At 49.0% G+C, this 26223-nt stretch overlaps 1 protein-coding gene across 1 annotated transcript; it reads left to right on the top strand.

Moving 5' to 3' along the window:
- LOC119522636 (cactin-like) lies at positions 1-23528 on the top strand. Its single transcript, XM_037821119.1, has 10 exons — positions 1-183; positions 812-1283; positions 3483-3578; positions 4008-4153; positions 14055-14217; positions 14310-14424; positions 18309-18418; positions 19845-19953; positions 21076-21193; positions 23291-23528. Exons 1-7 carry the CDS (start codon positions 23-25, stop codon positions 18410-18412), a joined length of 1257 nt encoding a protein of 418 aa, XP_037677047.1. The 5' UTR covers positions 1-22; the 3' UTR covers positions 18413-18418; positions 19845-19953; positions 21076-21193; positions 23291-23528.
- The last annotated feature ends 2695 nt before the right edge of the window (positions 23529-26223 follow it).

The following is a 26223-nucleotide window of genomic DNA, read 5'->3' as shown; positions in this document are numbered from 1 at the left end:
GTCGCCGCCGCTGCCGCCGCTGATGGGTCGGGACACACGCTCGCGCTCGCTGTTCCGGGGTCGCGGGGGACGAAGGCAGCGGAGCCGGAATAGAAGTCGGAGTGGGAGCCATGGGCGGCGAAGCCGGCGGCGCCGGGAGGACGAGGGGCGGCGCGGGCGGAGGCGGCGGAGCCGGGAGCGCAGGTGGGGCCGTTGTGTGAGCTGCGGACCTAGGAGATCGGGGAGACCAGGGAGCTCTCCGAATTAGTCAGGGAGGGTTTCCTGGAGAAGACGACGTCTGAGGAGTCGGGATTAGCCAGGCAGCGAAAGGAAAGTCAGAGGCGTTTGAGACAGGACGCCAACATGTGCAGAGGAACCGTGGCAGATAGTTAACGGTAGACCAGATCACTTAGGGGCTTGAGTACAAAGGTAATGAAATTGGTTTTTACTTGCAGGGAAACGGGGCTGTGGTAGGATTTTAAGCAGGGGGAGCATCCCGGTCTGACTTACTTTTGCAAAACTTCCCTCGGCTTTTGTGTGGGGAGAGGATTGAGAGGGGCAGGCAATAGTGGCGCCAGAGAGGATGTTGGTACAGTTGCCCAGGCAACAAATCGTGGTGGCCTTGACCGGAGGGAGGCTATGTGGAGGCAGACAAGTGGGTGGTTTTGAGAGAGATTTTGGAAGTAAAGGCAACAACATTGGTTAAAGGAGGTGGGGTGTAAGAGAAAGGAAAGAATTGATGACAAGTGGCAGGATTCACAGTTGACTCCTGGCTGCTGGGTTTCAGCCACCCAGTAAGCACTAAGCAGACTGTTGCGTGTTCTCTCTGTAGGTCGGATTCAGAGGAAGAACGATGGCAACGACGGGGACGGAGAAGTCAGAGCCCGCCACCAAGGTGGCACTCACGGGACCAGTCCTCCCGGTCTGACTCGGGGGACGAGCGACAGAGGGGCAGGTGGACCTGCCGCCAGCGGACACGCTCTTGGTCCCTGGGCTCCTCGGCGTCAAGCTCAGCATCCCCGGACCGCTCCCAGAGCCCTCAGGAGGCGGCAGCTGCGACCCTAAACCAGCAGCAGAACTTGCAGGAGCAGCTGCGGCTGCGGGAGGAGCGGAAGCAGCAGGAGGAGCTGATGAAGGCCTTCGAGACGCCGGAGGAGAAGCAAGCCCGGCAGTTAGCCAAGAAAGAGGCCAAGGAGAGGAAGAAGCGAGAGAAGATGGGCTGGGGGGAGGAGTACATGGGGTACACCAACACCAACAACCCCTTCGGCGACAACAACCTCCTAGGCACCTTCATCTGGAACAAGGTGGGCCTGGGTGCGCGCTGTGGGGAAGGGTGGGTGCGGGGGGCTTGGGCCCAGCTCGGCTCGCGGATGCTGCTTGGGGTCTCACGTTCAGAAGGTGTGGCGTCTCCCTGCTCGTTGCGCTCCCCCCATCTCAGTCTCATCGTTTTCTTGACTAAACCGAGCTCGTGCTCCTTCGGGGTCTTTGCATTTGTCGTTCCCTCTGCTTGGAATGCTTTCATCCCACCCACCTGGCATCCCTTGGTTGGCTCTTTCTCATCTTTCCCATCCAGGACTCAGCTGACATGTCCCCCCTCTGGAGAGGCCTTGCCGGCTACCCTGGATTAGCAGGTCCCGTTATACTCTTATCAGGGAAAGCCTGACCTCCCCCTTTCTAGCACTTTCTTTAACAAACATGTGTTGTCCACTTGCTATGAGCTGAATACCGCTGTGGTCACTGGGCACTCGTCAGTGAGTAAGCGAGACAAAGATCCCTGCCCCTGGGGCCAGCTTTCCAGAGGGGAGAATAAGTAAAGTAATCAGAGGAGAAAGAAAAGGTGGGTGTCGGGGTGAAGCTGTGGGCACAGTTTAAAATAAGCAGGTCCAGGAAGGTCTTGCTGTAAAGGTGACGTCGGAGCACATGTCCCAGCTTATGATTATGTAAGAGGCGTCACCTCTTTCCTTCCAGACTGAGCTTGATGGAGCAGGCTCTGTATCCTGCCCTGACACTGTAGGTGCTGGACAAAAACATTTGTCAATGAATAGTCCTGCCATAGGTTGGCTGGTACGTGGGTGTGTGTGGGTGTGTGCATTTGGCATTCCACCAACAAGCTTTTTATGGTGATTTCCTGGTGGAGGTTGGTGGGGTGCTGGGGAGACCCAAGCCGTGCCGCCGAGTTGGTCAGAATCCACGGAGGCAACACCCAGGCCAGTGGCTGGGTCTTTGTCTGCTTGTCCTTGTGCTCAGGCACTCTCTTGACCTCCATGGGTCACATTAGGCTACAGAGTGATAGCTGACCAGCCAGCGCCAGGTGTTCAGAGAGCTCTCCACGGGGTGGCTCCCCCTCACCACAACCTCACCAGGCCCCTGCTGCTCTCCCCGCCTCACAGATGGGGAAACTGAGGCCCATCACCACCATGTTCATATCACTCAGAGATGGTAGAGGTGGGATTTGAACCCAGGCCTCCTGGCTTTGGCTGCTGCATTTAGATTGATCTGGTGTCCTGGTTAATTCCTGTGGCCTTGGCCAGAGGGAGGTTTTGGGGAGGTAGAGAAAGTGGGGAGCTTCAAGAGGGATTTGGGAAGTAAAGGTGGCAACCCTGGCCGAAGGAGGTGGGTGTGGAGATGGGGGCTGTTGGGGAGCACGAGCCTTGAGGGGATGGCCCTGAGCCAGACAACCCTGTGCCACCCAGGAGGCGTGCTTTCTCCAGGTGCAGGGGGTTCCTGGCACACCCCTCGTGGGGTGCTGGGAGCCCGGGAGGTGACGGGCAGGAAACGTGTGATCTGTGCCTGGCTCGGGTGATGATTGTTGGCTGATGTCGGTCAGTTCAGGCTCTCCCAGTTGGGACCTAGCCAGTCACATGCAGCCCCTGTGCCCCGAGAACCTTCCATCAAGTGAGGACACAGAGGAGGGAGGAAGGGCTCGGGGTTTCCACGTTGCCCACTGGGGTGTGTGAGTGCAGCAAGCCATTTTCCCCATCCTTGGAGACCCCAGGCAAGTCCGCTCTCAGAGGCTCCTGTGCACCACTCTCCAAACGTGCTCTCCAAACTCGCTCTCCCAGACCAGGGTGACTGGGCTGCTGAGTAAACCGAGAGGCAGTGGGTTCCAGGGAGGCTCCCCTGTGGGTGGCATTCGTAAGCCCCCTGGGGCAGGTCTGGCCGCTTCTTGTCTGTGTCTTAGTGCACATCTCGCTCACGACGGGGGGTGCTCTGCAGACGTGCAGAATCACGTTAGGTTACTTTAGGTTGACTTCAGGGAGGTTAGCAGAGGCTGCGTCTTCTAGTGTGGAAGTCAGACGTGGTGTGAGCACCTAGCACAGGCCCTTCCCCTCCCTGGGCCTCACTCCCCTCGCCTGCAACGCACATGTCAGAGACCCCTGTATCGATGGATGGGGCGGGGGGAGCACGGCCTTACGGGCTGCAAGGCCAGGTAGGGGAGGATCTCTTCTTGGCTCCGGCTGGTCGGGGGGCTGGAGCTCAGCAGGCGGGGGTTGTCCTTCCAGGCCCTGGAGAAGAAGGGGATCGGCCACCTGGAGGAGAAGGAGCTGAAGGAGCGCAACAAGAGGATTCAGGAGGACAACCGGCTGGAGCTGCAGAAGGTGGGGGTCCCCTCGCACAGTCCGGAGACCACTCACCCTGGTACAGCCAGAGCTTACGTGACGGGAATCGCAGCAGGAAGCAGCTTCAGGCATGGCTGGATCCAGGGGCTCAGACCCGGTCTCCAGGAAGCGGCTCCCCTTTGCCTTTACCCTCGGATGCCCCTTCAGGGGGGCAGAGGTGGCCCCAGCAGCTCCAGCCTCCATGTCCCCAGCAGAGAGAGGGCAACCCCTGCCCCCATGCTTCCTTCCAAAGCCTCGGTTTCCCTGAGCTGATCTCTGTGCCCAGGCCCGGGTCACAGCCCCGCCCCCACCCCCAGCCAACCCCATGGCCTGAGCAGGCAGCAGGGGACGGGCAGGCACGCCCCTTGAGACCTCGTTGTCTGCCTGCCCACTGCCCCGCTCGCCCTCACCCTTTCCCTGCGCCCCCAGGTGAAGCAGCTGCGGCTGCAGCGGGAGCAGGAGAAGGCCATGTGGGAGCAGGAGCTGGAGCTGCTGCAGCGGGAGAAGGAGGCGGAGCACTTCAAGACCTGGGAGGAGCAGGAGGACAACTTCCACCTCCAGCAGGCGAAGCTGCGGTGAGTGTCGGGGCGGCTCTGGGCGGCTTGCCTCCACCACCCTGTGTCCGGCCTCCCCGACAGCAAGCTCCCATCTCCCCCAGGGCCTCTCCATGCTCCCGGAGGAGCCGCTGGGCCTCTGCCCATTGCCTCCTCGGGGAGGCCCTCTTGCCTCCACATCACTTGCTTTTGGCTCCCTGTGGGCCTCCCCTCTGGTTCCCGTCACCGACTGTGACCAAGAATGGCTGCTCCTCTCCATCACCCTCACTGAGCTGGGAGCCCCGGGCGGGCCCCACACACAGCGAGGGCCGAAGAGCCATGTGCTGAGTGGCTCTGGCTCTCCACGGACCCACAGTGTGTTCCGGACCCCGTGACCGATGCACATGCGCCCCCTCACTCACAGCTGTGAGGGTGCTTCTCCCACCAGCCCCCTTTACGGATATCCTCCTTGCCCCTGCCTGGCCATCCCTGGCCATCCCTGGCCCTCCCTGGGCCTCCTCGCTGTGCTGTTGGCCAGTCCCCCCCATCCCAGTGCAGGGGTGACACAGCCACACTCAAGACACCTCCTGGCTCAGACCTGCAGGTCACGGGGTCCCTCTGGCTGGGCCAGGTCCGGCCTCTGACATGTCCCGGCAATGTGGCAGGTGTGGTGTGGGGGTGCAGCCCCTCGGCCCAGAACCCATAGCCAAGGCGAGCCGGAGACCACAGCCCCGGGGTCACATGTTGTTTTAGTTTGCTAATGCTGCCGGAATTCAAAACACCAGAGATGGATCGGCTTTTTTTTTTTTTTTTTTTTAATCATTTTATTGAGATATATTCACATACCACGCAGTCATACAAAACAAATCGCACTTTCGATTGTTCACAGTACCATTACATAGTTGTACATTCATCACCTAAATCAATCCCTGACACCTTCATTAGCACACACACAAAAATAACAAGAATAATAATTAGAGTGAAAAAGAGCAATTGAAGTAAAAAAGAACACTGGGTACCTTTTGTCTGTTTGTTTCCTTCCCCTATTTTTCTACTCATCCATCCATAAACTAGACAAAGGGGAGTGTGGTCCTTATGGCTTTCCCAATCCTATTGTCACCCCTCATAAGCTACATTTTTATACAATTGTCTTCGAGATTCATGGGTTCTGGGTTGTAGTTTGATAGTTTCAGGTATCCACCACCAGCTACCCCAATTCTTTAGAACCTAAAAAGGGTTGTCTAAAGTGTGCGTAAGAGTGCCCACCAGAGTGACCTCTCGGCTCCTTTTGGAATCTCTCTGCCACTGAAGCTTATTTCATTTCCTTTCACATCCCCCTTTTGGTCAAGAAGATGTTCTCCATCCCACGATGCCAGGTCTACATTCCTCCCCGGGAGTCATATTCCACGTTGCCAGGGAGATTCACTCCCCTGGGTGTCTGATCCCACGTAGTGGGGAGGGCAGTGATTTCACCTTTCAAGTTGGCTTAGCCAGAGAGAGAGGGCCACATCTGAGCAACAAAGAGGCATTCGGGAGGAGGCTCTTAGGCACAACCATAGGGAGGCCTAGCCTCTCCTTTGCAGCAACCGTCTTCCCAAGGGTAAAACCTATGGTAGAGGGCTCAACCCATCAAACCACTAGTTCCCTATATCTGTGGTCATGTTAGCAACCATTGAGGTGGGGTAGGCGAATACCCCTGCATTCTCCACAGGCTCCTCAAGGGGGCACTACATCTTTTTTTCCTTGTTTTTCTTTTTTTTTTTTTTTAAATTTCCCTTCTTTTTTAAATCAACTGTATGAAAAAAAAGTTAAAAAGAAAACAAACATACAATAAAAGAACATTTCAAAGAGACCATAACAAGGGAGTAAGAAAAAGACAACTAACCTAAGATAACTGCTTAACTTCCAACATGTTCCTACTTTACCCCAAGAAAGTTATCTAATATAGCAACATTTCTGTGAACTTGTTCCTACTATATCCATCAGAAATTAACAGACCATAGTCATTCCTGGGCATCCCCAGAACGTTAAATAGCTTATCTGTTCTTCTTGGATTATTGTTCCCCCCTTCCTTAATTGCTCTCTACTGCTAGTTCCCCTACATTCTACATTATAAACCATTTGTTTTACATTTTTCAAAGTTCACATTAGTGGTAGCATATAATATTTCTCTTTTTGTGCCTGGCTTATTTCGCTCAGCATTATGTCTTCAAGGTTCATCCATGTTGTCATATGTTTCACGAGATCGTTCCTTCTTACTGCCGCGTAGTATTCCATCGTGTGTATATACCACATTTTATTTATCCACTCATCTGTTGAAGGACATTTGGGTTGTTTCCATCTCTTGGCAATTGTGAATAATGCTGCTATGAACATTGGCGTGCAGATATCTGTTCGTGTCACTGCTTTCCGATCTTCCGGGTATATACCGAGAAGTGCAATCGCTGGATCGAATGGTAACTTTATTTCTAGTTTTCTAAGGAACTGCCAGACTGACTTCCAGAGTGGCTGAACCATTATACAGTCCCACCAACAGTGAATAAGAGTTCCAATTTCTCCACATCCCCTCCAGCATTTGTAGTTTCCTGTTTGTTTAATGACAGCCATTCTAACCGGTGTTAGATGGTATCTCATTGTGGTCTTAATTTGCATCTCTCTAATAGCTAGTGAAGCTGAACATTTTTTCATGTGTTTCTTGGCCATTTGTATTTCCTCTTCAGAGAACTGTCTTTTCATATCTTTTGCCCATTTTATAATTGGGCCGACTGTACTATTGTCATTGAGTTGTAGGATTTCTTTGTATATGCAAGATATCAGTCTTTTGTCAGATACATGGTTTCCAAAAATTTTTTCCCATTGAGTTGGCTGCCTCTTTACCTTTTTGAGAAATTCCTTTGAGGTGCAGAAACTTCTAAGCTTGAGGAGTTCCCATTTATCTATTTTCTCTTTTGTTGCTTGTGCTTTGGGTGTAAAGTCTAGGAAGTGGCCGCCTAATACAAGGTCTTGAAGATGTTTTCCTACATTATCTTCTAGGAGTTTTATGGTACTTTCTTTTATATTGAGATCTTTGGTCCATTTTGAGTTAATTTTTGTGTAGGGGGTGAGGTAGGGGTCCTCTTTCATTCTTTTGGATATGGATATCCAACTCTCCCAGCCCCATTTGTTGAAAAGACCATTATGGCTCAGTTCAGTGACCTTGGGGGCCTTATCAAAGATCAGTCGGCCATAGATCTGAGGGTCTATCTCTGAATTCTCAATTCGATTCCATTGATCTATATGTCTATCTTTGTGCCAGTACCATGCTGTTTTGGCAACTGTGGCTTTATAATAAGCTTCAAAGTCAGGGAGTGTAAGTCCTCCCACTTCGTTTTTCTTTTTTAGGGTGTCTTTAGCAATTCGAGGCATCTTCCCTTTCCAAATAAATTTGATAACTAGCTTTTCCAAGTCTGCAAAGTAGGTTGTTGGAATTTTGATTGGGATTGCATTGAATCTGTAGATGAGTTTGGGTAGAATTGACATCTTAATGACATTTAGCCTTCCTATCCATGAACATGGAATATTTTTCCATCTTTTAAGGTCCCCTTCTATTTCTTTTAGTAGAGTTATGTAGTTTTCTTTGTATAGGTCTTTTACATCTTTGGTTAAGTTGATTCCTAGGTACTTGATTTTTTTAGTTGCTATTGAAAATGGTATCTTTTTCTTGAGTGTCTCTTCAGTTTGTTCATTTCTAGCATATAGAAACATTACTGACTTATGCGCATTAATCTTGTATCCCGCTACTTTGCTAAATTTGTTTATTAGCTCTAGTAGCTGTATCGTCGATTTCTCAGGGTTTTCTAGATATAAGATCATATCATCTGCAAACAATGACAGTTTTACTTCTTCTTTTCCAATTTGGATGCCTTTTATTTCTTTGTCTTGCCGGATTGCCCTGGCTAGCACTTCCAAAACAATGTTGAATAACAGTGGTGACAGCGGGCATCCTTGTCTTGTTCCTGATCTTAGAGGGAAGGCTTTCAGTCTCTCACCATTGAGTACTATGCTGGCTGTGGGTTTTTCATATATGCTCTTTATCATGTTGAGGAAGTTTCCTTCAATTCCTACCTTTTGAAGTGTTTTTATCAAAAAGGGATGTTGGATTTTGTCAAATGCTTTTTCAGCATCTATTGAGATGATCAATTGATTTTTCCCTTTTGACTTGTTAATGTGTTGTAATACATTGATTGTTTTTCTTATGTTGAACCATCCTTGCATGCCTGGAATGAATCCCACTTGGTCATGGTGTATGATTTTTTTAATGTGTCTTTGGATTCGATTTGCAAGTATTTTGTTGAGGATTTTTGCATCTATATTCATTAGGGAGATTGGCCGGTAGTTTTCCTTTTTTGTAACATCTTTGTCTGGTTTTGGTATTAGATTGATGTTAGCTTCATAAAATGAGTTAGGTAGTGTTCCATTTTTTTCAATGTTTTGAAAGAGTTTGAGTAAGATTGGTGTCAGTTCTTTCTGGAAAGTTTGGTAGAATTCCCCTGTGAAGCCATCTGGCCCTGGGCATTTATTTGTGGGAAGATTTTTGATGACTGATTGGATCTCTTTGCTTGTGATGGGTTGGTTGAGGTCTTCTATTTCTTCTCTGGTCAGTCTAGGTTGTTCATATGTTTCCAGGAAATTGTCCGTTTCCTCTACATTATCCAGTTTGTTGCCATACAGTTGTTCATAGTATCCTCTTATAATTTTTTAAATTTCTTCAGGATCTGCAGTTATGTCACCTTTTTCATTCATTATTTTGTTTATATGGGTCTTCTCTCTTTTTGATTTTGTCAGTCTAGCTAGGGGCTTGTCAATCTTGTTGCTCTTCTCAAAGAACCAACTTTTGGTGATATTTATCCTCTCTATTGTTTTTTTGTTCTCTATGTCATTTATTTCTGCTTTAATCCTTGTTATTTCTTTTCTTCTACTTGGTTTAGGATTGGTTTGCTGTTCATTTTCTAGCTTCTTCAGTTGATCCATTAGTTCTTTGATTTTGGCTCTTTCTTCCTTTTTAATATATGTGTTTAGTGCTATAAATTTCCCCCTTAGCACTGCTTTTGCTGCATCCCATAGGTTTTGGTATGTTGTGTTCTCATTTTCATTCGTCTCTATATATTTAGCAATTTCTCTTGCTATTTCTTCTTTAACCCACTGATTGTTTAGGAGTGTGTTGTTTAACCTCCAGGTATTTGTGAATTTTCTAAGTCTCTGATGGTTATTGACTTCTAATTGTATTCCATTGTGGTCAGAGAATGTGCTTTGAATAATTTCAATCTTTTTAAATTTATTGAGGCTTGTTTTATGTCCCAGCATATGATCTATTCTGGAGAAAGTTCCATGAGCACTAGAAAAGTATGTGTATCCTGGTGATTTGGGATGTAATGTCCTGTATATGTCTGTTAAATCTAATTCATTTATCAGATTGTTTAGGTTTTCAATTTCCTTATTGGTCTTCTGTCTGGTTGATCTATCTATAGGAGAGAGTGATGTGTTGAAGTCTCCCACAATTATTGTGGAAACATCAATTGCTTCCTTTAGTTTTGCCAGTGTTTTTCTCATGTATTTTGTGGCACCTTGATTGGGTGCATAGACATTTATGATTGTTATTTCTTCTTGCTGAATTGCCCCTTTTATTAGTATGTAGTGGCCTTCTTTGTCTCTCAAAACATCCCTGCATTTGAAGTCTATTTTATCTGAGATTAATATTGCTACACCTGCTTTCTTTTGGCTGTAGCTTGCATGAAATATTTTTTTCCATCCTTTCACTTTCAGTTTCTTTGTGTCCCTGTGTCTAAGATGAGTCTCTTGTATGCAACATATTGATGGTTCATTTTTTTTGATCCATTCTGCGAATCTATATCTTTTAATTGGGGAGTTTAATCCATTTACATTCAACGTTAAAACCGTGAAGGCATTTCTTGAATCGGCCATCTTATCCTTTGGTTTATGTTTGCCATATTTTTCCCTCTCTCTATTAATATCCTTTATTGTACCCATACCGAATCTCTTTAGTACTGAACCTTTCTCCAAGTCTCTCTGTCCTTTCTTTGTTTCTCTGTCTGTAGGGCTCACTTTAGTATCTCCAGTAGGGCAGGTCTCTTGTTAGCAAATTCTCTCAGCATTTGTTTGTCTGTGAAAAATTTAAGCTCTCCCTCAAATTTGAAGGAGAGCTTTGCTGGATAAAGTATTCTTGGCTGGAAATTTTTCTCACTCAGAATTTTAAATATATCGTGCCACTGCCTTCTGGCCTCCATGGTGGCTGCTGAGTAGTCACTACTTAGTCTTATGCTGTTTCCTTTGTATGTGGTGAATTGCTTTTCTCTTGCTGCTTTCAGAACTTGCTCCTTCTCTTCTGTGTTTGACAGTGTGATCAGTATATATCTCGGAGTGGGTTTATTTGGATTTATTCTATTTGGAGTTCGCTGAGCATTTATGATTTGTGTATTTATGTTGTTTAGAAGATTTGGGAAGTTTTCCCCAACAATTTCTTTGAATACTCTTCCTAGACCTTTACCCTTTTCTTCCCCTTCTGGGACACCAATGAGTCTTATATTTGGACGTTTCATATTATCTATCATATCCCTGAGGTCCATTTCGATTTTTTCAATTTTTTTCCCCATTCTTTCTTTTATGCTTTCATTTTCCATTCTGTCATCTTCGAGGTCACTGATTCGTTGTTCAACTTCCTCTAGTCTTGTACTATGAGTGTCCAGAATCTTTTTAATTTGGTCAACAGTTTCTTTAATTTCCATAAGATCATCCATTTTTTTATTTAGTCTTGCAATGTCTTCTTTATGCTCTTCTAGGGTCTTCTTGATTTCCTTCATATCCCGTACTGTGGTCTCATTGTTCATCTTTAGTTCTTTGAGTAGCTGCTCTAGGTGCTGTGTCTCTTCTGGTCTTTTGATTTGGGTGCTTGGGCTTGGGTTATCCATATCGTCTGGTTTTTTCATATGCTTTATAATTTTCTGTTGTTTTTGGCCTCGTGGCATTTGCTGAACTTGATAGGGTTCTTTTAGGGTTTGTAGACCTACTGAAGTTCTTATCTCTAATTTATCAGATCTACAGCTTCGTGGAGTACACTTTCTCTAACTAACCAGCAGGTGGCGTCCACGAGCCACCTGTTCTCCACAAGCCAGTTCTCCCCTGCTTAGCCTTTTTGGTGAGTGGGGGAGTGAGTCTTGTGGGGTCCAATTGGTGTACCAAGCTTGCGTGTGTAGTTGGTATTGCCTGCCCTGTATGTGGGGCGTGTTTCTGGGCAGTCGGGGAGGGGGGGTGGCCCTAACAATCAAATCTCCCTGGTGATCCTTGAGTTTTAAAGCTGCTGCAATAGTCTAATCCTTCAGTTCAGTCCTGCCACAGTTTGTCTCTGCCACTGACCCACAAGTCTTTGGTATTGGCGTATGGCTCCTGAGACTTGCAAGTGGGCCCCTCTTCCAGGCTGTGCACCCCGGGTCCTCTGTTGAGGGATGACTGTGCTATGTCACAGGTGAGTGCCGTCCCCCCAGGGCAGTTCTGGGCTGCTGGGCTGTGTAGGGAGTCTCCCAGTCTGCTCCGTGACAGTGTTTTTAAAGCTTCAACTTCCCAACTCCATGAAGCTGTAAAGTCCGATCCTAGAGTTTTAAAGCTGCTGCAATAGTCTAATCCTTCAGTTCAGTCCTGCCACAGTTTGTCTCTGCCACTGACCCACAAGTCCTTGGTATTGGCGTATGGCTCCTGAGACTTGCAAGTGGGCCCCTCTTCCAGGCTGCGCACCCCGGGTCCTCTGTTGAGGGATGACTGTGCTATGTCACAGGTGAGTGCCGTCCCCCCAGGGCAGTTCTGGGCTGCTGGGCTGTGTAGGGAGGCTCCCAGTCTGCTCAAATGATGGCTGAATGGGGCTTTGTTAATTCACACTGCTCCACCTTCCCAACTCTGGGACAATCAGCTGAGGTTGCAGGGAAGGCTAATGTCCACGCCCAGTTTTGTGGTGTGTGCCTGTTATTTGAAGCACTTCCGTCACCCTGAGTTGTCTGGGGCAGCTCTGGGCTATGGGGCTGGCGATGGGCAGGAGTGTTTCCTGTCCACCAGGATGATGGCTGTGTGCAGACACCCTCCTTTTCTTGGGAAGTTGTGGTGTTTAGTGAAATTTCTCAGCCACTGGATTATTGCCTTTTGTCTCAGAGCTCTCTTAGTTCTGCTCTTGTCTTGAGCTGCCCAAATTGCAAGTCTTTGAAGCTTTCTGTATTGGGCTTCTTAGAGTAATTGTTTTAGAAAAAGAAAAAAGGATTAAAAAAAAAAAGGATAAAAAAAAAATGGCTCTCCTCAGAGATCTAATGGGTTATTGACATGCTAAGAGACAAAGCAATTAGGGCCATTAAGGAAAGGTCCACAGGGCAGAGAGATCAGCTTTTCTTCGGGATTTGCATATGAGCCTCAGGGCCTGAGCTCTCCCCTTCCCCTTTCTATGTTCACCAGAACTGCAAAAATCCTCCGCTTTTATTTTGGAGTTTTTCGTGTTGTTTTTTTCTGTGCCTGTCTCCTCTCTGCTGGGCTGGCTGCTTTCAGATTCTCTGGTGTCTGGTCTCCGTCTGTCTATGGTTGGAGTTTGGATCAGTAGAATGAGTTTCCGATAAGGGCTGCCACTGCAGTTCTCCCTTCTCCTTCCCGGAGCTGACAGCCCCTCCTCCCACGGGACTGAGCCTGGCAGGGAGGGGCGCGGGTCCCCTGGCCACAAAAACTTACAGATTTCGCTGATCTCAGCAGTTCCACGTTTTCATGAGTGTTGTATGAAGTATGCCCAAAGTCAGATTGCTCTGTGGTGTCCAGTCCACGCAGTTCCTGGCTTTCTACCTACTTTCCTGGAGGAGTAACTAAAACATACAGCTCACCAGTCCGCCATCTTGCCCCGCCTCCTGGATCGGCTTTTATAAAGGGGGTTTATTTGGTTACACAGTTACAGTCTGAAGGCCATAAAGTCTGCAAGGTAACACATCAGCAATCGGGTACCTTCACTGGAGGATGACCAATAGTGTCCGGAAAACCTCTGCTAGCTGGGAAGGCACGTGGCTGGGATCTGCTCCAAGTTCTGGTTTCAAAATGGCTTTCTCCCAGGACATTCCCCTCTAGGCTGCAGCTCCTCAAAAATGTCACTCTTAGTTGCACTTGGGGTATTTGTTCTCTCTGAGCTTCTCTGGAGCAAGAGTCTGCTTTCAACAGCCGTCTTCAAACTGTCTCTCATCTGCAGCTCCTCTCTCAGCTCCTGTGCATTCTTCAAAGTGTCCCTCTTGGCTGTGGCTCCTCTTCAAAATGTCACTCTCAACTGCGCTGAGTTCCTTCTGTTTGTCAGCTCATTTATATGGCTCCAGTGATTTAATTTAGGCCTGAATGGGCGGGGTAACACCTCCATGGAAACTATCCAATCAGAGTCATCACCCACAGTTGGGTGGGGCACATCTCCACGGAAACACTCAAACAATTACCATCTAATCAACACTGATACATCTGCCCACACAAGATGACATCATAGATAATGGCGTTTGGGGGACATGATACATTCAAATTGGCACATACAGCTCCCTTGACCCCACTGGGTCCCTGCGCCCCAAGTCTCGCAGCAGCTTCCCCTGGCTGCCCAGACAGAAACCCCCATCCCATATTCACCCCATGGCCCCTCGCGGTGGTCTCCACCCGCACCCACTGCCCTCTGCCTGCTGACTCCCTGCCCTGCACCTTTGCCGTGTGCCCCTGACCCACGCGGCGTTCTCTGCCTCGAGCCCCTTGGGTTCCACTCGGGACCTCCTTCCAGGAAGCCTTCCCTGAGCCCCCCGTGGTCAGGCTCCTCCCTGGCAGCCCACCCAGCCTCTCTCTGGAGGGGCCGCCCCTCCCGGCTGTGGCCCTGCCCAGCACTGACCCCGCCCCCTGCCACCCCCAGCTCCAAGATCCGCATCCGGGACGGGCGGGCCAAGCCCATCGACCTGCTGGCCAAGTACATCAGCGCCGAGGACGACGACCTGGCCGTGGAGATGCACGAGCCCTACACCTTCCTCAACGGGCTCACCACGGCCGACATGGAGGACCTGCTGGAGGACATCCAGGTGCACCGCCTGGGCCCTGCCCGGACCCCTGCCCAGACCCCTAACCTCTGACCCTGTGCCCAGAGGACTTGCTCACCAGCCCCCTCCCCCAGGTGTACATGGAGCTGGAGCAGGGCAAGAACGCGGACTTCTGGCAGGACATGACCATCATCACAGAGGACGAGATCTCCAAGCTCCGCAAGCTGGAAGTGTCAGGCAAGGGGCCAGGTAACCGCGGCAACAGTGCCCCCTACCCTGGCCCCCTCTGAGAGGGCGCCTCTTATTGCCGGGCCATGGGGTGGGGGCGGCTTGGCTCGCTTAGGAGGCTCTGAGGGCATGTCAAAGCCTGGCTTTCATTAAGCGGTTCCTTAGCGTCCCCTCGGCGTCTGTGGGGTCCACACCAGCCAGGGCTTCTCCTTTGGGTGGTTTTAGATTTTGCCTGGGGCCCTCTGGGTTTGAGTGTGGGCAGGACTGGGTTCCATGCAGCTGGGGACCCCGGGCGGCCCCCATCCCAGCGCTCCCTCAGGTGTCCATTCCACGTTCGTCCGCCCCATGTTCTGTTTGTTTGGTTTTTGGTTTTGTTTTGTTTTGTTTTTTCATTAAAGTGAGATGTATGTGACATCTCACCAAGAGGGAAACTAGCTCCACACGGGGTTTCCCGCCTCCGGCACTGGTGGCAGCCGGGGCCGGATCATTGGATCATTCTCCGTGGTGGGGCCTGTCCGTCCTGGGCACTGGACGGGGTTGAGCCGCCTCTCTGGCCTCCTCCCACCTGGTGCCAGCAGCAGCCCCCACCTGGGTTGTGACAACCAAAAATGTCCCCAGAGGCCACCCTGTGTCCCCTGGGAGCAGTCACAGCCAAGAGCGGAGGTCTCCCCCCACCAACCCCACCCCAGAGTAACACCTTCCCGCCAGCCCTGCGGGGCCTTGTCTCCCTGCTGCTCACCACATCCTCAGGCCTGAGGGGCTGCCGCCGGGTGGGGGCCCAGGACTCAGCCTCGGTGCACCCCTCCCCAGGGGTCCCCTGGAGTATCAGTCACTCTCGAGCTAGGAGGTCGGTGATGGTTTCCTTCTGTGCTGGTTTGCTAAAGCTGCCAGAACACAATTCACCAGAAAAGGGTTGGCTTTTACGACAGGGATTTATTAGTTCACAAATGGACAGTTCTGAGGCTGCGGAATGTCCCGGTGAAGGCAGCCACAGGATGATACCTTCTCCGAAGAGAGGCCGATGGCACCCAGGGTTCCTGTGTCCCCAGGGAAGGCACGTGCCGGAGTCTGCTGGGCCTCTCCCGGATTAGCTTCTGGACTCCATGGCTTTCTCCAGAATGTCTCTGAGCTTCTGTCTTAGGGTCTCTCTCAGCATCTCCCGGGGGCAGACTTGGGATTAACGCATATTTAGCTTCTCTCCAAAATGCCTCTCAGCTTCTCGCAGTTCTCTTTCTCCGTAAACTCTTACAGGACTCCAGCAAGGGGTCACGTCTCCATGGAAACAACCTAACCCAAAGGCCCCACCCACAGTAGATCTGCCCCCACAAGAGTGGATTAAAAGAACGTGGCCTTTTCTGGGTACATAACAGCTCCAAACCAGCATACCTTCCTTTTAGGAAAAAGAACAACGCCTCTTTCTCTTTCCACTTGAGGGTGGCTTTTTCTCTGAGGTAACTCTTGGGGCTTCCGGCGTCTTGCTCGGTCCCTCCAGCGGGCCACAGCCTCCAGTGCCTTCCAGAGAGAGAAAAGGAAGGAAAGTTCTCTTGACATCTTCCTACTCTCCCGCCGGCTGCCCATGGGGCTGGGGATAGAATCCCAGGGGCCGGTCGTGTGGCAGAACCCCAAAAGTTATGGCTGTGGATCCCACAGCCTACAGCGGGTTCAAATCCAGCCCTCTGCCAGCCCCGTGCCCGTGGGCAGTGAGTCCCTTTGCCCCCACAGAGCTCAGCGTCCCTGTGACGAGGACTGAGCCACTGAATAGTCGTAAAGCGCTTAAAGCAGTGGGCCCTAAGCCTGCCCTGGGACCCCCAGTGGCAGCCTCTCCCTCCTCTCCCTCCTGCCCCTCCTCCCCCTCCTCCTCCTCGGTGCCCAACTCCCCGCCCTCCCCCGGCCAAACCCCTCAGCTCGTCCCTGGCCCATTGCTTCCCCTTTGCCCCTTCCACCCCCTGCCAGGACGAGTTGCCCCCCAGTTGTCATCCTGGGACTTCCTGCCTCCTTCCTGGGAGTTTCCCTCGTCCGCAGCTGCCTCGGAGCCCCTCTTTCTGGGAATCCCCCATCTCCCTTTTTCGGAGCTCACGCCCTTGTCTTGGTGGGGTGCCGCCTCCAGAGACTTCTCAGGAAGGAAGCAAAGTTCTCTGGCATTAGAAATGCGTCTAAGAAACCACCCCCTCTCCCCTCCTAAGGGGGGTGCAGCGCAGCTGGGTATGGGGTCCTGGCCTGCAGGGCCTGTGCCTTCAGAAGGGGGAGACCCATCCCTGTGGGCTGCGGATGAGTCCCAGAGGATGTTTTCCCAGTGTCCCCTGCTTCCAGAGCCCCCTGATGCTCCGGGTCCCCAGGCCACCTGCCAGCCTCCAAGGGCCCCGTCATGTCCCTTCTCCGTCTGCCACGTCAGCCTTCCCTTCTCCCGTGTCATGGGCTGGGCTCTGTCTCTCAGCTCCCCGGGGGCTGCGTGACAAAGCACCGGGGGGGCTCAGAGCAGCAGCAACGTGTGAGACCAGGGTGGTGGCCGGCCACGCTCCCTCGGAATTTTGGGGGGAAGAAACTTCTCCGCGCCCCTCTGCTGGGCCCTCCCTGGCGGTTCTTGGCCTGTGGCCACCTCGCCTCACTCCCTGCCTCTGTCTCCACAGGCCTTGGCCCCTCCGTCCGCCTCCGCATCCAGATTTCCTCTTATAAGGCCAGCGGGCTCATTGGATCACGGCCCGTCCTAATCTGGCTTGGCCCCGTCTTAACTGATTCCATCTGAATTGACCCTATTTCTAAATAAGGTCATGTTCGCCGGCCCGGGGATTAGGGCTTGAACCTGTCTTTTAGGGGGACCCAGTTTAACCCACAGCACAGACTCAGGTGTCTCCACATGTCCCCGAGATGGAGTTTCTGTCCCTGTCCCTTGTTTCACGTGGTTTCCGGGAGAAGGGGCCCCACCTGGCACCTCCTCCGTCTTTTTAATCAAGTTGGTTTTTTGTCTTCGTACCTGGAAGATTCTGAGGCTCCACGTCCTGCTTCCGTGCCCCTCCCCGGCGGTCCCCGCTGTCACCCCTTCTCCCTGCTGCATGGCTTCCTCTTGTGTCCTGGCGCTTGTCCTAGGCGTAGACGGACAGACTGCCCGTTCTTTGTCACGACCGCAGTGCATTCCTTGTTGCCCTCACCGTCCCCCCATTGCCACCAGACCTTTGAATGCCCTCAAACAGCTCAGCCAGCCCCGATCTGCTCATCTCTAAGCATGACTTGGCATCCCCTTGATTTCTGTGTGGTCGGCACCACCGAGGGCTTTCTCCTTGGGTTTTAAGTTTTCAACAGCGGCTTCATCAGCTCGAGTGAGAGCAGGAGCAGGTCCCTCCCGGCCAGGCATGGGAGGAGGCCTGGGGTTCTAGTTTGGTTCCCTGATCTTCTCACCCCCACGATAGGTTGAGGCTGGGGTGCTGGCCCGGCCCGGCTGGGGCAGCTCAGGACATCCACGAAGGGCTGAATCCTGGGAATCTGGCTCCTGAGGCCCTGTCCGATCTGCCGTCCAGCAGGGGTTGGCGAGGCCGGCTTTGAGCAGGGAACATGTCCACTGGCAGCTGTGAACCCCGTGCTCCTCTGAGCCTGGTGGGGTGGGAGGAAAGCAGAGTCCAATGAGGGTGCCGACCTTGGAAAGCTCCCCCACCCCCCACCCCCGTGCAGATTCCCCGAGGTCCTCCCATTTCTGAGACAGAGAAGCATGGCCGATTTCCCTCATTCTCCTGCAGTTCACTGCTTGTTCTCAGACGTGAGGAATGAGTCATGTTTCCTTTGGGCAGAGTCAGGAATGGATTCCTGCATTTCCCTTTTCACTGTCATCCTCTTATCTCAGTTTACAGATGAGTAGGAATTATTTTAGCCAAAGCTCTGGGTTTAAGGAGAATGACTTGGTTTTCCTCTCTCAGATGTGACAAGGGTGTGGAGCATGCCCTCCCCCACTACGCTGCCACTTACCTGCCACTGCTGCTCGTCCTGGTGGCCAACCCCATCCTCTTCCAAAAGACAGTGACCACAGGTGAGTGATAGGGACGTTCTCCAGGCACAGGGCCTCGGGCCGGGACTCAGAAAATGAGCCAAAGCACTTGGCACACTTGACTTCCCAGAATGACGGGTCATGCTTCTGGAATTACCCAGGGCCATTGACCTCCTTTGTCATCCTCCAGAGACGTAAGCAGAACCCAGTTGGAGAAAGCGAGCAGATTTAGTAAGAGAAAGTGAGCAAGCCTCTTTAGTCACGGGCTGCATAAGTTCTTCAGCAAGGTTGTTCAAACCTTCTGTGCTGGGCTCATCTCTGTCTGCCCCTCGTGTGCTTTGGAGGCCCCAGGCATGGCCTTGGGACAGTGTGGAGGGGAGATGGAGCAGAGGCAGAGGGCAGCAGAGTGGGGGGTGTCTGGGACTCCCATGATGCCCTTGGCCTTTGTCTTCCCTCCATAGAAGCCTCCCGCTGTGGGGCAGGAAGCAGGAAGTCGAGCACAGGAAATGGGTCAACTGTGATGGTGAGAGCCAAATAAGAGGAATGTAGTGAGTCAGCAGAGTGCTGGGGAGGGAGCTCTTGGCTGAGGCTCCCACACCCAGCCCCACTGGGACCCTCCAGAAAGCGTGATCTGCAGCAGTCACCCCACCTCCCCGCGCTGCCCTGCATTTCTCAAGTGCAGAATGGGAATAAGGAAGTGTACCTTAACAGTGAGGGCAGTTGAGGATCAGCTGTTGATTGTAGAACTTTAAAACACTTAAAATACCCCACCAGTCATAATAGGAAATCACTGTGGCTCTCTGGGCCAGTCTTTTCATATCTACATTTAAAATGTGTATTGATTGTAGCTTTTTTTTTTAAGAAACAAAATTCCATTAAAAATAGGGATTCAATTACATGAAATAAATGAAGACAACTTACAGAAAAAAGTCGGGAAAGAAAGACACTAAGACGTTAACAGTGGCTGTCTCTGCATCATTAATTCTTCTCAAAGCTTTTGTATATTTTCCAACTTGCCTATAAGGAGAAATCTTACATTTTTCAATATTTTATAATAACAAGCACACATTACTTTCATAATAGGGAAAACAAGCCTCATGAATTGTAGTTCCTAAATTAGCAAAATCCAAATATGTTCTAGAGTTGAGTATATAGTAATAAACCAGGCTAATTTCTGCGTCGTGACACATGTACTGTGGTTCTGCAAGGTGTTAATATTGGGGGAAGCTGGGTAAAGACTATCAGTTTACAGGAGCCCTCTGTACTATCTTTACAACTGTTACGTAAATCTAAAATTATTTCAAAGTAGAAGTAAAATTTTATAAATACGCGTTCCCTAGGGTCCATGAGGACTCCAATTGAGACTCTTCTGGCCCTGCTTGTGGACACACTTCTGCTTTGATTCCCTTCCCTGTTACTCAGAAAATGTAAATAAGGAATAATATATATAGTTCTGTTTTCTTTACAGTGGCCTCTTTACTAAAAGGAAGACAAGGCATCTATACAGAGAATGAGAGACGGACGGGAGCTGTGCTCAAGATCCGATTTTTCAAAATAATGCTAGTTCTGTTTCTTTGGTAACTTCCTTCTCTGATTTCATACATTGCCAGTGGGAAGGGATATGAACAAAAATTTGCCACTTTGCTGGTGCTAGTGTGACCTGGAAGTTTCAAAGGGCAGAATCTTCAAAAAGGAAATCTTTGAAACTGTGCTAGGGGCCTTTGAGGAAATGTGCAGAGGACAGGAAAGCAAGTCCACAGCTCATCAATTTCTGGAAAAGTACTCAGATTCACCAAAGTATATATAAAGCCCTCAGAAAGAGAAGTCTCGAGTTGAGTTTTCAAACATCCCAACCATATGCATCTGGTGTTTCATCCCATTGCCGGGGTAAACATCAAAATACAGCACTTGCCCGTGCTTTTTAAATTCACCCTTTGACATCCCCCTTGACACCAGAATTCCTGTGTCTAACAGAAGGACAAGGACACATCTTGGGTGTGATGACTCAGAGCTCAGTCAAGACAGGCAGAGAGCAGGGTGAGCAACATTTCTGTCCTCGGTTTTCCCCAGTACTGCTTTCCTGCCCCAAAGTCTCAGGTGGTTGCTTTGAATACAGACGTGTAACCAACGAGGGTATGATTGGAATCAGAAAACCCTGCAGTGGGGTGAAGTGATACTTGAGGGACACGGCTTGCCTCTGTGGTGTTAATAATTCACCTGATAGGAGGAGGTGTGTTTGGACACGCTCCTAGGAGGCACATAAATTATCTCCCTCTGAAATACCCTCAGCCTGCCATTTCAAACTTCACTAGCCACCAACAATAAAATTAGAAAATTCCAACATTTAATGTCAAAATAAGATTTGTTTTGATCTCCTTCAAAGTGTTAGCTGACTCCTCAAATGAAGAGTGGATTCTGGGTAATTTGATACAGTGCTAGAACCTCATGTCCTGGAGAGGTGCTGAGTGTTACCAGGATTTTTTCATCTGTACCTTAGTCTGAGAAGAGGAATTATATTTCTTAAATTCCTGATATGTGGGTTCCCTGCAGCTCCTGCCTGCTGAAGTGGGCAACCCTCTGCCTCCACCGAGAGTTAGGACTTTAGGCTTCAGTAGAAACCATCTCCCTGCAAGCCCAGCATTTAAAAATGAATTTTGTTGTGTTTCCTCTTTACTTATGGGCCATTTTCTTTCTAACAGCTGGTTGCCAAATATCATCAATGAAAGCCTTTTATTCTATCTTGAAATGCAACCGGATATCAATGGAGGCGCCTTGAGATCTGTCAGAAATGCAGCCAAGACCACGTGGTTTATTATGGTAGGTCGATGATTTTAAATTTTCAAGAAGCCACAGGGAAAAAAACCCTGAATCATGAGGTATTATTAAATATATAATGGGTTGAATAAGTTCTGTGTTGCCTTCACCTGGCCTTGGCGTACAAGTCAGCTGGCCTCATTCTTGTTGGAACATTAGTAAATGGTCCGACCCTTGCACTTCGATTTGTGTATCACACGTTTCAGGCAGATGCACAATATCATGGAATTTATCCTGAAGCAGTGTTTCAGACCATGCCAGAGCCATAGGATGAAGATTCTTTGTAGCATTAGCCCTAATTGTTAAGTATTATAGGCAATGGAAAATTCCATCAAAAAGGAATAGCTAAGTCCATTAGGGTCTTTTATCTTGAGTGAATATTATGTAATATTCACTCAAAATGATTATGAAACCTCTAGTGTTAAGTGACAAATTGTAGGCCATAAAATTATACTATATACAATTACATAAAACATATGCATGAAAAATATATTGGATGGGAATACAGGAAATGATTGTTGGCAGGTAAGAGTGGAAGTGCCTTGGGTAGATATTCCTCCCAAGTATTTTCACTCCATCGTGTTTATGATGACAAATATCTACTTGAGCTCTTGGAGGGGAGGTGGACTTTGAGCTACACGGAATTACAATTTATGTTGCTTTTGAGTTGGGGAAACTCTGAGTACAAGGACTTGAAAGTAAGACTGGGATGCACTGCCTGGTCCCAGCGCTTTGCTGGGCGTTTCACTTGGGTCCTTGGGTTTTCTTTATGTGCATTTACTGCACACACGTGGACGAGGGTTTTAGCCTCAGGAACTTTTGTTAAGTCCAGTCCTGCTGAAGAAGCACGAGGCAGCAACACATGAGAGCCCCCAGGGCTCTATGGACACCCCTTGAAAACCAGGCAGGTGGTGTTGGATCCAGGGAAACGCATTTTATTAGCTGGGCAACCCAGGATGATTGCAAGGAGTCTGCACATTGGCAAAAGGAGGCCTACTTTTGTTCTTTTCAAAAATAGGCTCAATAGTGCAGTTTTGGATAATGGGCTTCTCTCTTGGTCTCTGCCTCTTTTACTCTTAAAAACGCCATTGCTGTGATTGTTATTTGGGAAAGGGGTGCTGATTAGTAGAAGGCCTGGCTGAAAGTTAGCTGAGTGGGTTGTTTACTTGATGGTCCTATATGCAGAAGTAGAGCGCTGTCCTTGGGCTCTCCAGACATTCGCCCGTTGAATTTCACCATCAGTCCAAGACCTTGGTCACTCCTTCATTAAACTGAAGGATGTCCAGCTCTTTGAAGGCAGTGGATCAGGCTTCCCCTTATTCCACCCTTGCTTGTCCATGGAGGAAAATGCTTAAGATAGCGTAGATATTTGCTGATTTGTCCAGACTTCAGCATTTTTCTGTTCTCTTTATTTTCCTTTTCTTTATGGTGGGGGTTGGGAGATAGACTCTCTACACATTGCTGGCCAAAAGAAATTTTCCTAAGCAATTTTAGTATGATATTTTCTATGGGACCAGTAAATGAACATTTCTAATACCTTTTCCTAATGAAAAAATATCATGTTGTTACATTAGCTACTCATTGCAACCAAAATATTCTTTATTAATAATAAAAAGCAGCATTCATTGTTTTTTTTGGGCTTATGCAGCTTTGGTTCCAATTGGCTTCTATGCCAAATGCTAAACCAAAGGCTAGAGTCATCTTCATTAGAGAGAGAATTAAAATTATTTTACTAGAAAGGTGCAGTTGACTTCGTGACCAGCTGCGTTTACCCTGCAGGAAGTTGGGAAAATATTTTGTAGGTGGTCGGAAATTTGGGGCTCCTTCCTCCCGCTCCCTGCCCCCACCCCTCCTACCCCACCCTTCCTTTCCCCTACTCCTTCCCCCTCCTTCTCCCCTCAACCCCAGCCCCGTTTTTCAGGCGCACTTTGTGCAGTACAGAGAGCCAATCTTTGTCATGCCCCAGACCGACCTTCCGAGCCACTTCCAAGCGAGCCAGCCCTGCGGGTTTACCCACCTCGGTGAGCACAGAGTGCTCTGCTGGGTTCCCGCCACCCTGCCCTGACCGCCATGCGTCTCTCTGCCCTCTCGCCCTCCCAGGGAATCCTGAATCCAGCCCAGGGGTTTCTCTTGTCTCTGGCCTTCTACGGCTGGACAGGGTGCAGCCTGGCTCTTCAGAACCCCAGGAAGGAGATGCAGTGGGAATCGATGGTGACCTCAGCCACCCAGCCAGCGTCCTGCCCGGTGGGGTCCGGACCCCGCGCAAAGGGCGCCCCCGGGAAGATGGCGCCTGGCGGTGGGCACACGTTGGAGGAGACCCCGAGCGTGCTGTCTGAAGGTAACTCCCCAAGGCCCCCGGAGGCCTCATCCCATACACAGCAGGCAGCGCTGCATCCGCGGAATGGCAGGTTAGAGGCCCTGGCCTTGACGGGTGTCTTGCATTCCATCATCAACCTCGCCTTTTAATATTTTAATGATCCTTTTTTGGTGATTAAGCATTGCTTTAATTTTTAAACAGCTCACCTTTGACCAGGGGGCATTTGGAATAGGAGATAAAGTGCACTTCAAACCCTTTCCATTTAATGTCTACTGGGAGACAATGAGTGGTACTACCACCTCTTTAGATAGAGTGTAGGCTCAGTTAAATTCATTCAGCTCTCTTGGGGCATTCGATATGAAAAGTCAAACAGCCCATGCTGGCTCTTGTTATCTGGCCTCTTCATTTAAAGGCTAACATTGTTGTCTTCAAACTGTGCTCTGCGGAACCCTAGGGTGACCTTTAGCTGTTGCTTCAGGCATTTTGCAAATGATCCAAATTCCATTTCAAAGTTCAGACTCAATTCTGTGGTAAAAAATATGCATGCGCAAATGTGTCATCTACCAAATATTCCCACGGGAAGTCCCCACCCTATGAAATTGTCGGCCAGCGTGGCTCAGCTGTGTGCGGAGCTCCAGAGAGTGGTTCTCCTGCTCTAGCTGTGTGCACATGGTCCTGAGAGTGCAAAGTGAACTCAACTTAAAAACTGTTACTATTTGCCGCTACTTACCCTTACTAATGCTCTTCAATTCTGTGCCCTTCTGCAGCTCTCTCCTTTCTTTTCTTTTCTTTCTTTCTTTTTTTTTTCTTGTTTCCATCTGGTAGAATTCCCTTTACTATTTCTTGTTGGGCAGGTCTCTTGTTAACAAATTCTCTCAGCATTTGTTTATGAAAATTTTAACTCTCCCTCACTATTGAAGGAGAGAGTTGCTGGATAAAGGATTCTTGGCTGGCAGTTTTTCTCTTTCAGGATCTTAAATATGTTGTACCACTGCCTTCTCGCCTCCATGGTGCTGGTTGAGTAGTCAGTACTTAGTCATTTTTTTTGTTTTCCAATTCGGTTTTGAGATATATTGACTTACCTTACAGTCATCCACAGTATACAATCAATTGTTCACAGTATCACCATATAGTTGTCCATTTATCACCAAGATCAATTTTTGAACATTTTCATACTCCAAAAAAATAAAATAAGAATAAAAATACAAGTAAAGAAGAACACCCAAAACATCTCATCCCCCCTATTATTTATTTACTTTTTATCACGATTTATCTATTCAGCTGTCCATCCCCTGGGTAGAGGGAGTGTGAGCCACAAGGTTTTCACAGTCACACAGTCACACTGTGTAAGTTGTTTAGTTCTACAATCATCTTCAGGAATCAAGGCTACTGGGTTGCAGTTCAATAGTTTCAGGTAATTCCTTCTGGCTATTCCAATACACTAAAAACCAAAAAGGGGTATCTACATAATGCATAGGAATAACCTCCAGAATGACCTCTCAGCTCAATTGGAGATGTCTCAGCCAGTGAAACTTAATTTTGTTTGATTTCTCTTCCCCCTTTTGGTCAAGAAGGCTTTCTCAATCCTACCATGCTGGTTCCAAGCTCAGCCCCAGGAACCATGTCCCATGTTGCCAGGGAGATGTACACCCCTGGGAATCATGTCCCACATAGTGGGGAGAGCAGTGGGTTTACCTGCTGAGTGGGCTTAGAGAGAGAGGCCACATCTGAGCCAGAAAAGAGGTTTTCTGGTGTAGACTTAGGCAGAATTGTAAGTAGGCTTAGCTTCTCTTTTGCAGTAGCCAACTTCTTAAGGTCAAGCCCCAAGATTGAGGGTGTGGCCTTCTAAATTGGCAGTCCACAATGCTTGTGAGAATATGAGTAATTCCTCAGGTGGGGAAGTTTAATATTGCTACATTTTTCCCCAGTTCATCAGGGGGGCTTTGAAAATACATTTTTATTCTCTGTACATATATATATCCGGGTTTCACACTAACCTGTACAAAGCAACCAAATCTCATTCCCTATTCACAGTTCCATGTAATTATGCATAGGAATAATACACTGACTATACATGTTAAATTATTTAGTGTGCTGCAGAAAATATAGGTTTTGCTCCAAATAAACATCTCTTCCTTTGGTTTCACACAAAAGTTGAAATTTTAAAATGCAAGGATTATTGTCCTTTACACATTAGTCTGATTTGCTTTAGTCCTAACCTGATCCACTTCATTCATATCTCTAATTAATACCTGATCTCTTTTTCAGCTTCTTTAACAGTTGCTGGATGGGGTAATGCTGACATTCATAGCTGCCTAACTCTGGCTCTGAGTCTAGGTGTCACATAGATACTTGAAGTTCCAGGGACTGACCAGGTTATAGACCAAGAGCTCAGCATCTCAGAATTTAGAGATAACCATCACAACCCAGGAATACATGTGACTGCTGTAAGAGCTTGCAATCTAGGGGCCTTTACAATAAGTCTTCCCCTGATAACCTGTGCTCTAAGATTCAATTCTCAGAGTTTGCACTTATAGTTAGTCCATATTAGTGAGGTGTTACAATGTTTGTCTTTTCTCTTCTGGCTTATTTCACTCAAAATGCTGTCCTGAAGATACATTCACTTAGTTGCATACTCACAACTTCCTTTCTTCTTGTAGCCGCTCAGTATTCCATTGTATGCACACACCACAGTTCACCATTCTATTCATCAGTC

Source organism: Choloepus didactylus, chromosome X, assembly GCF_015220235.1.
Source record: "Choloepus didactylus isolate mChoDid1 chromosome X, mChoDid1.pri, whole genome shotgun sequence".
Lineage (NCBI taxonomy): Eukaryota > Metazoa > Chordata > Mammalia > Pilosa > Megalonychidae > Choloepus > Choloepus didactylus.
The sequence above is the reverse complement of the archived record's forward strand: the minus strand, read 5'-3'. Positions and strand labels throughout refer to the sequence as shown.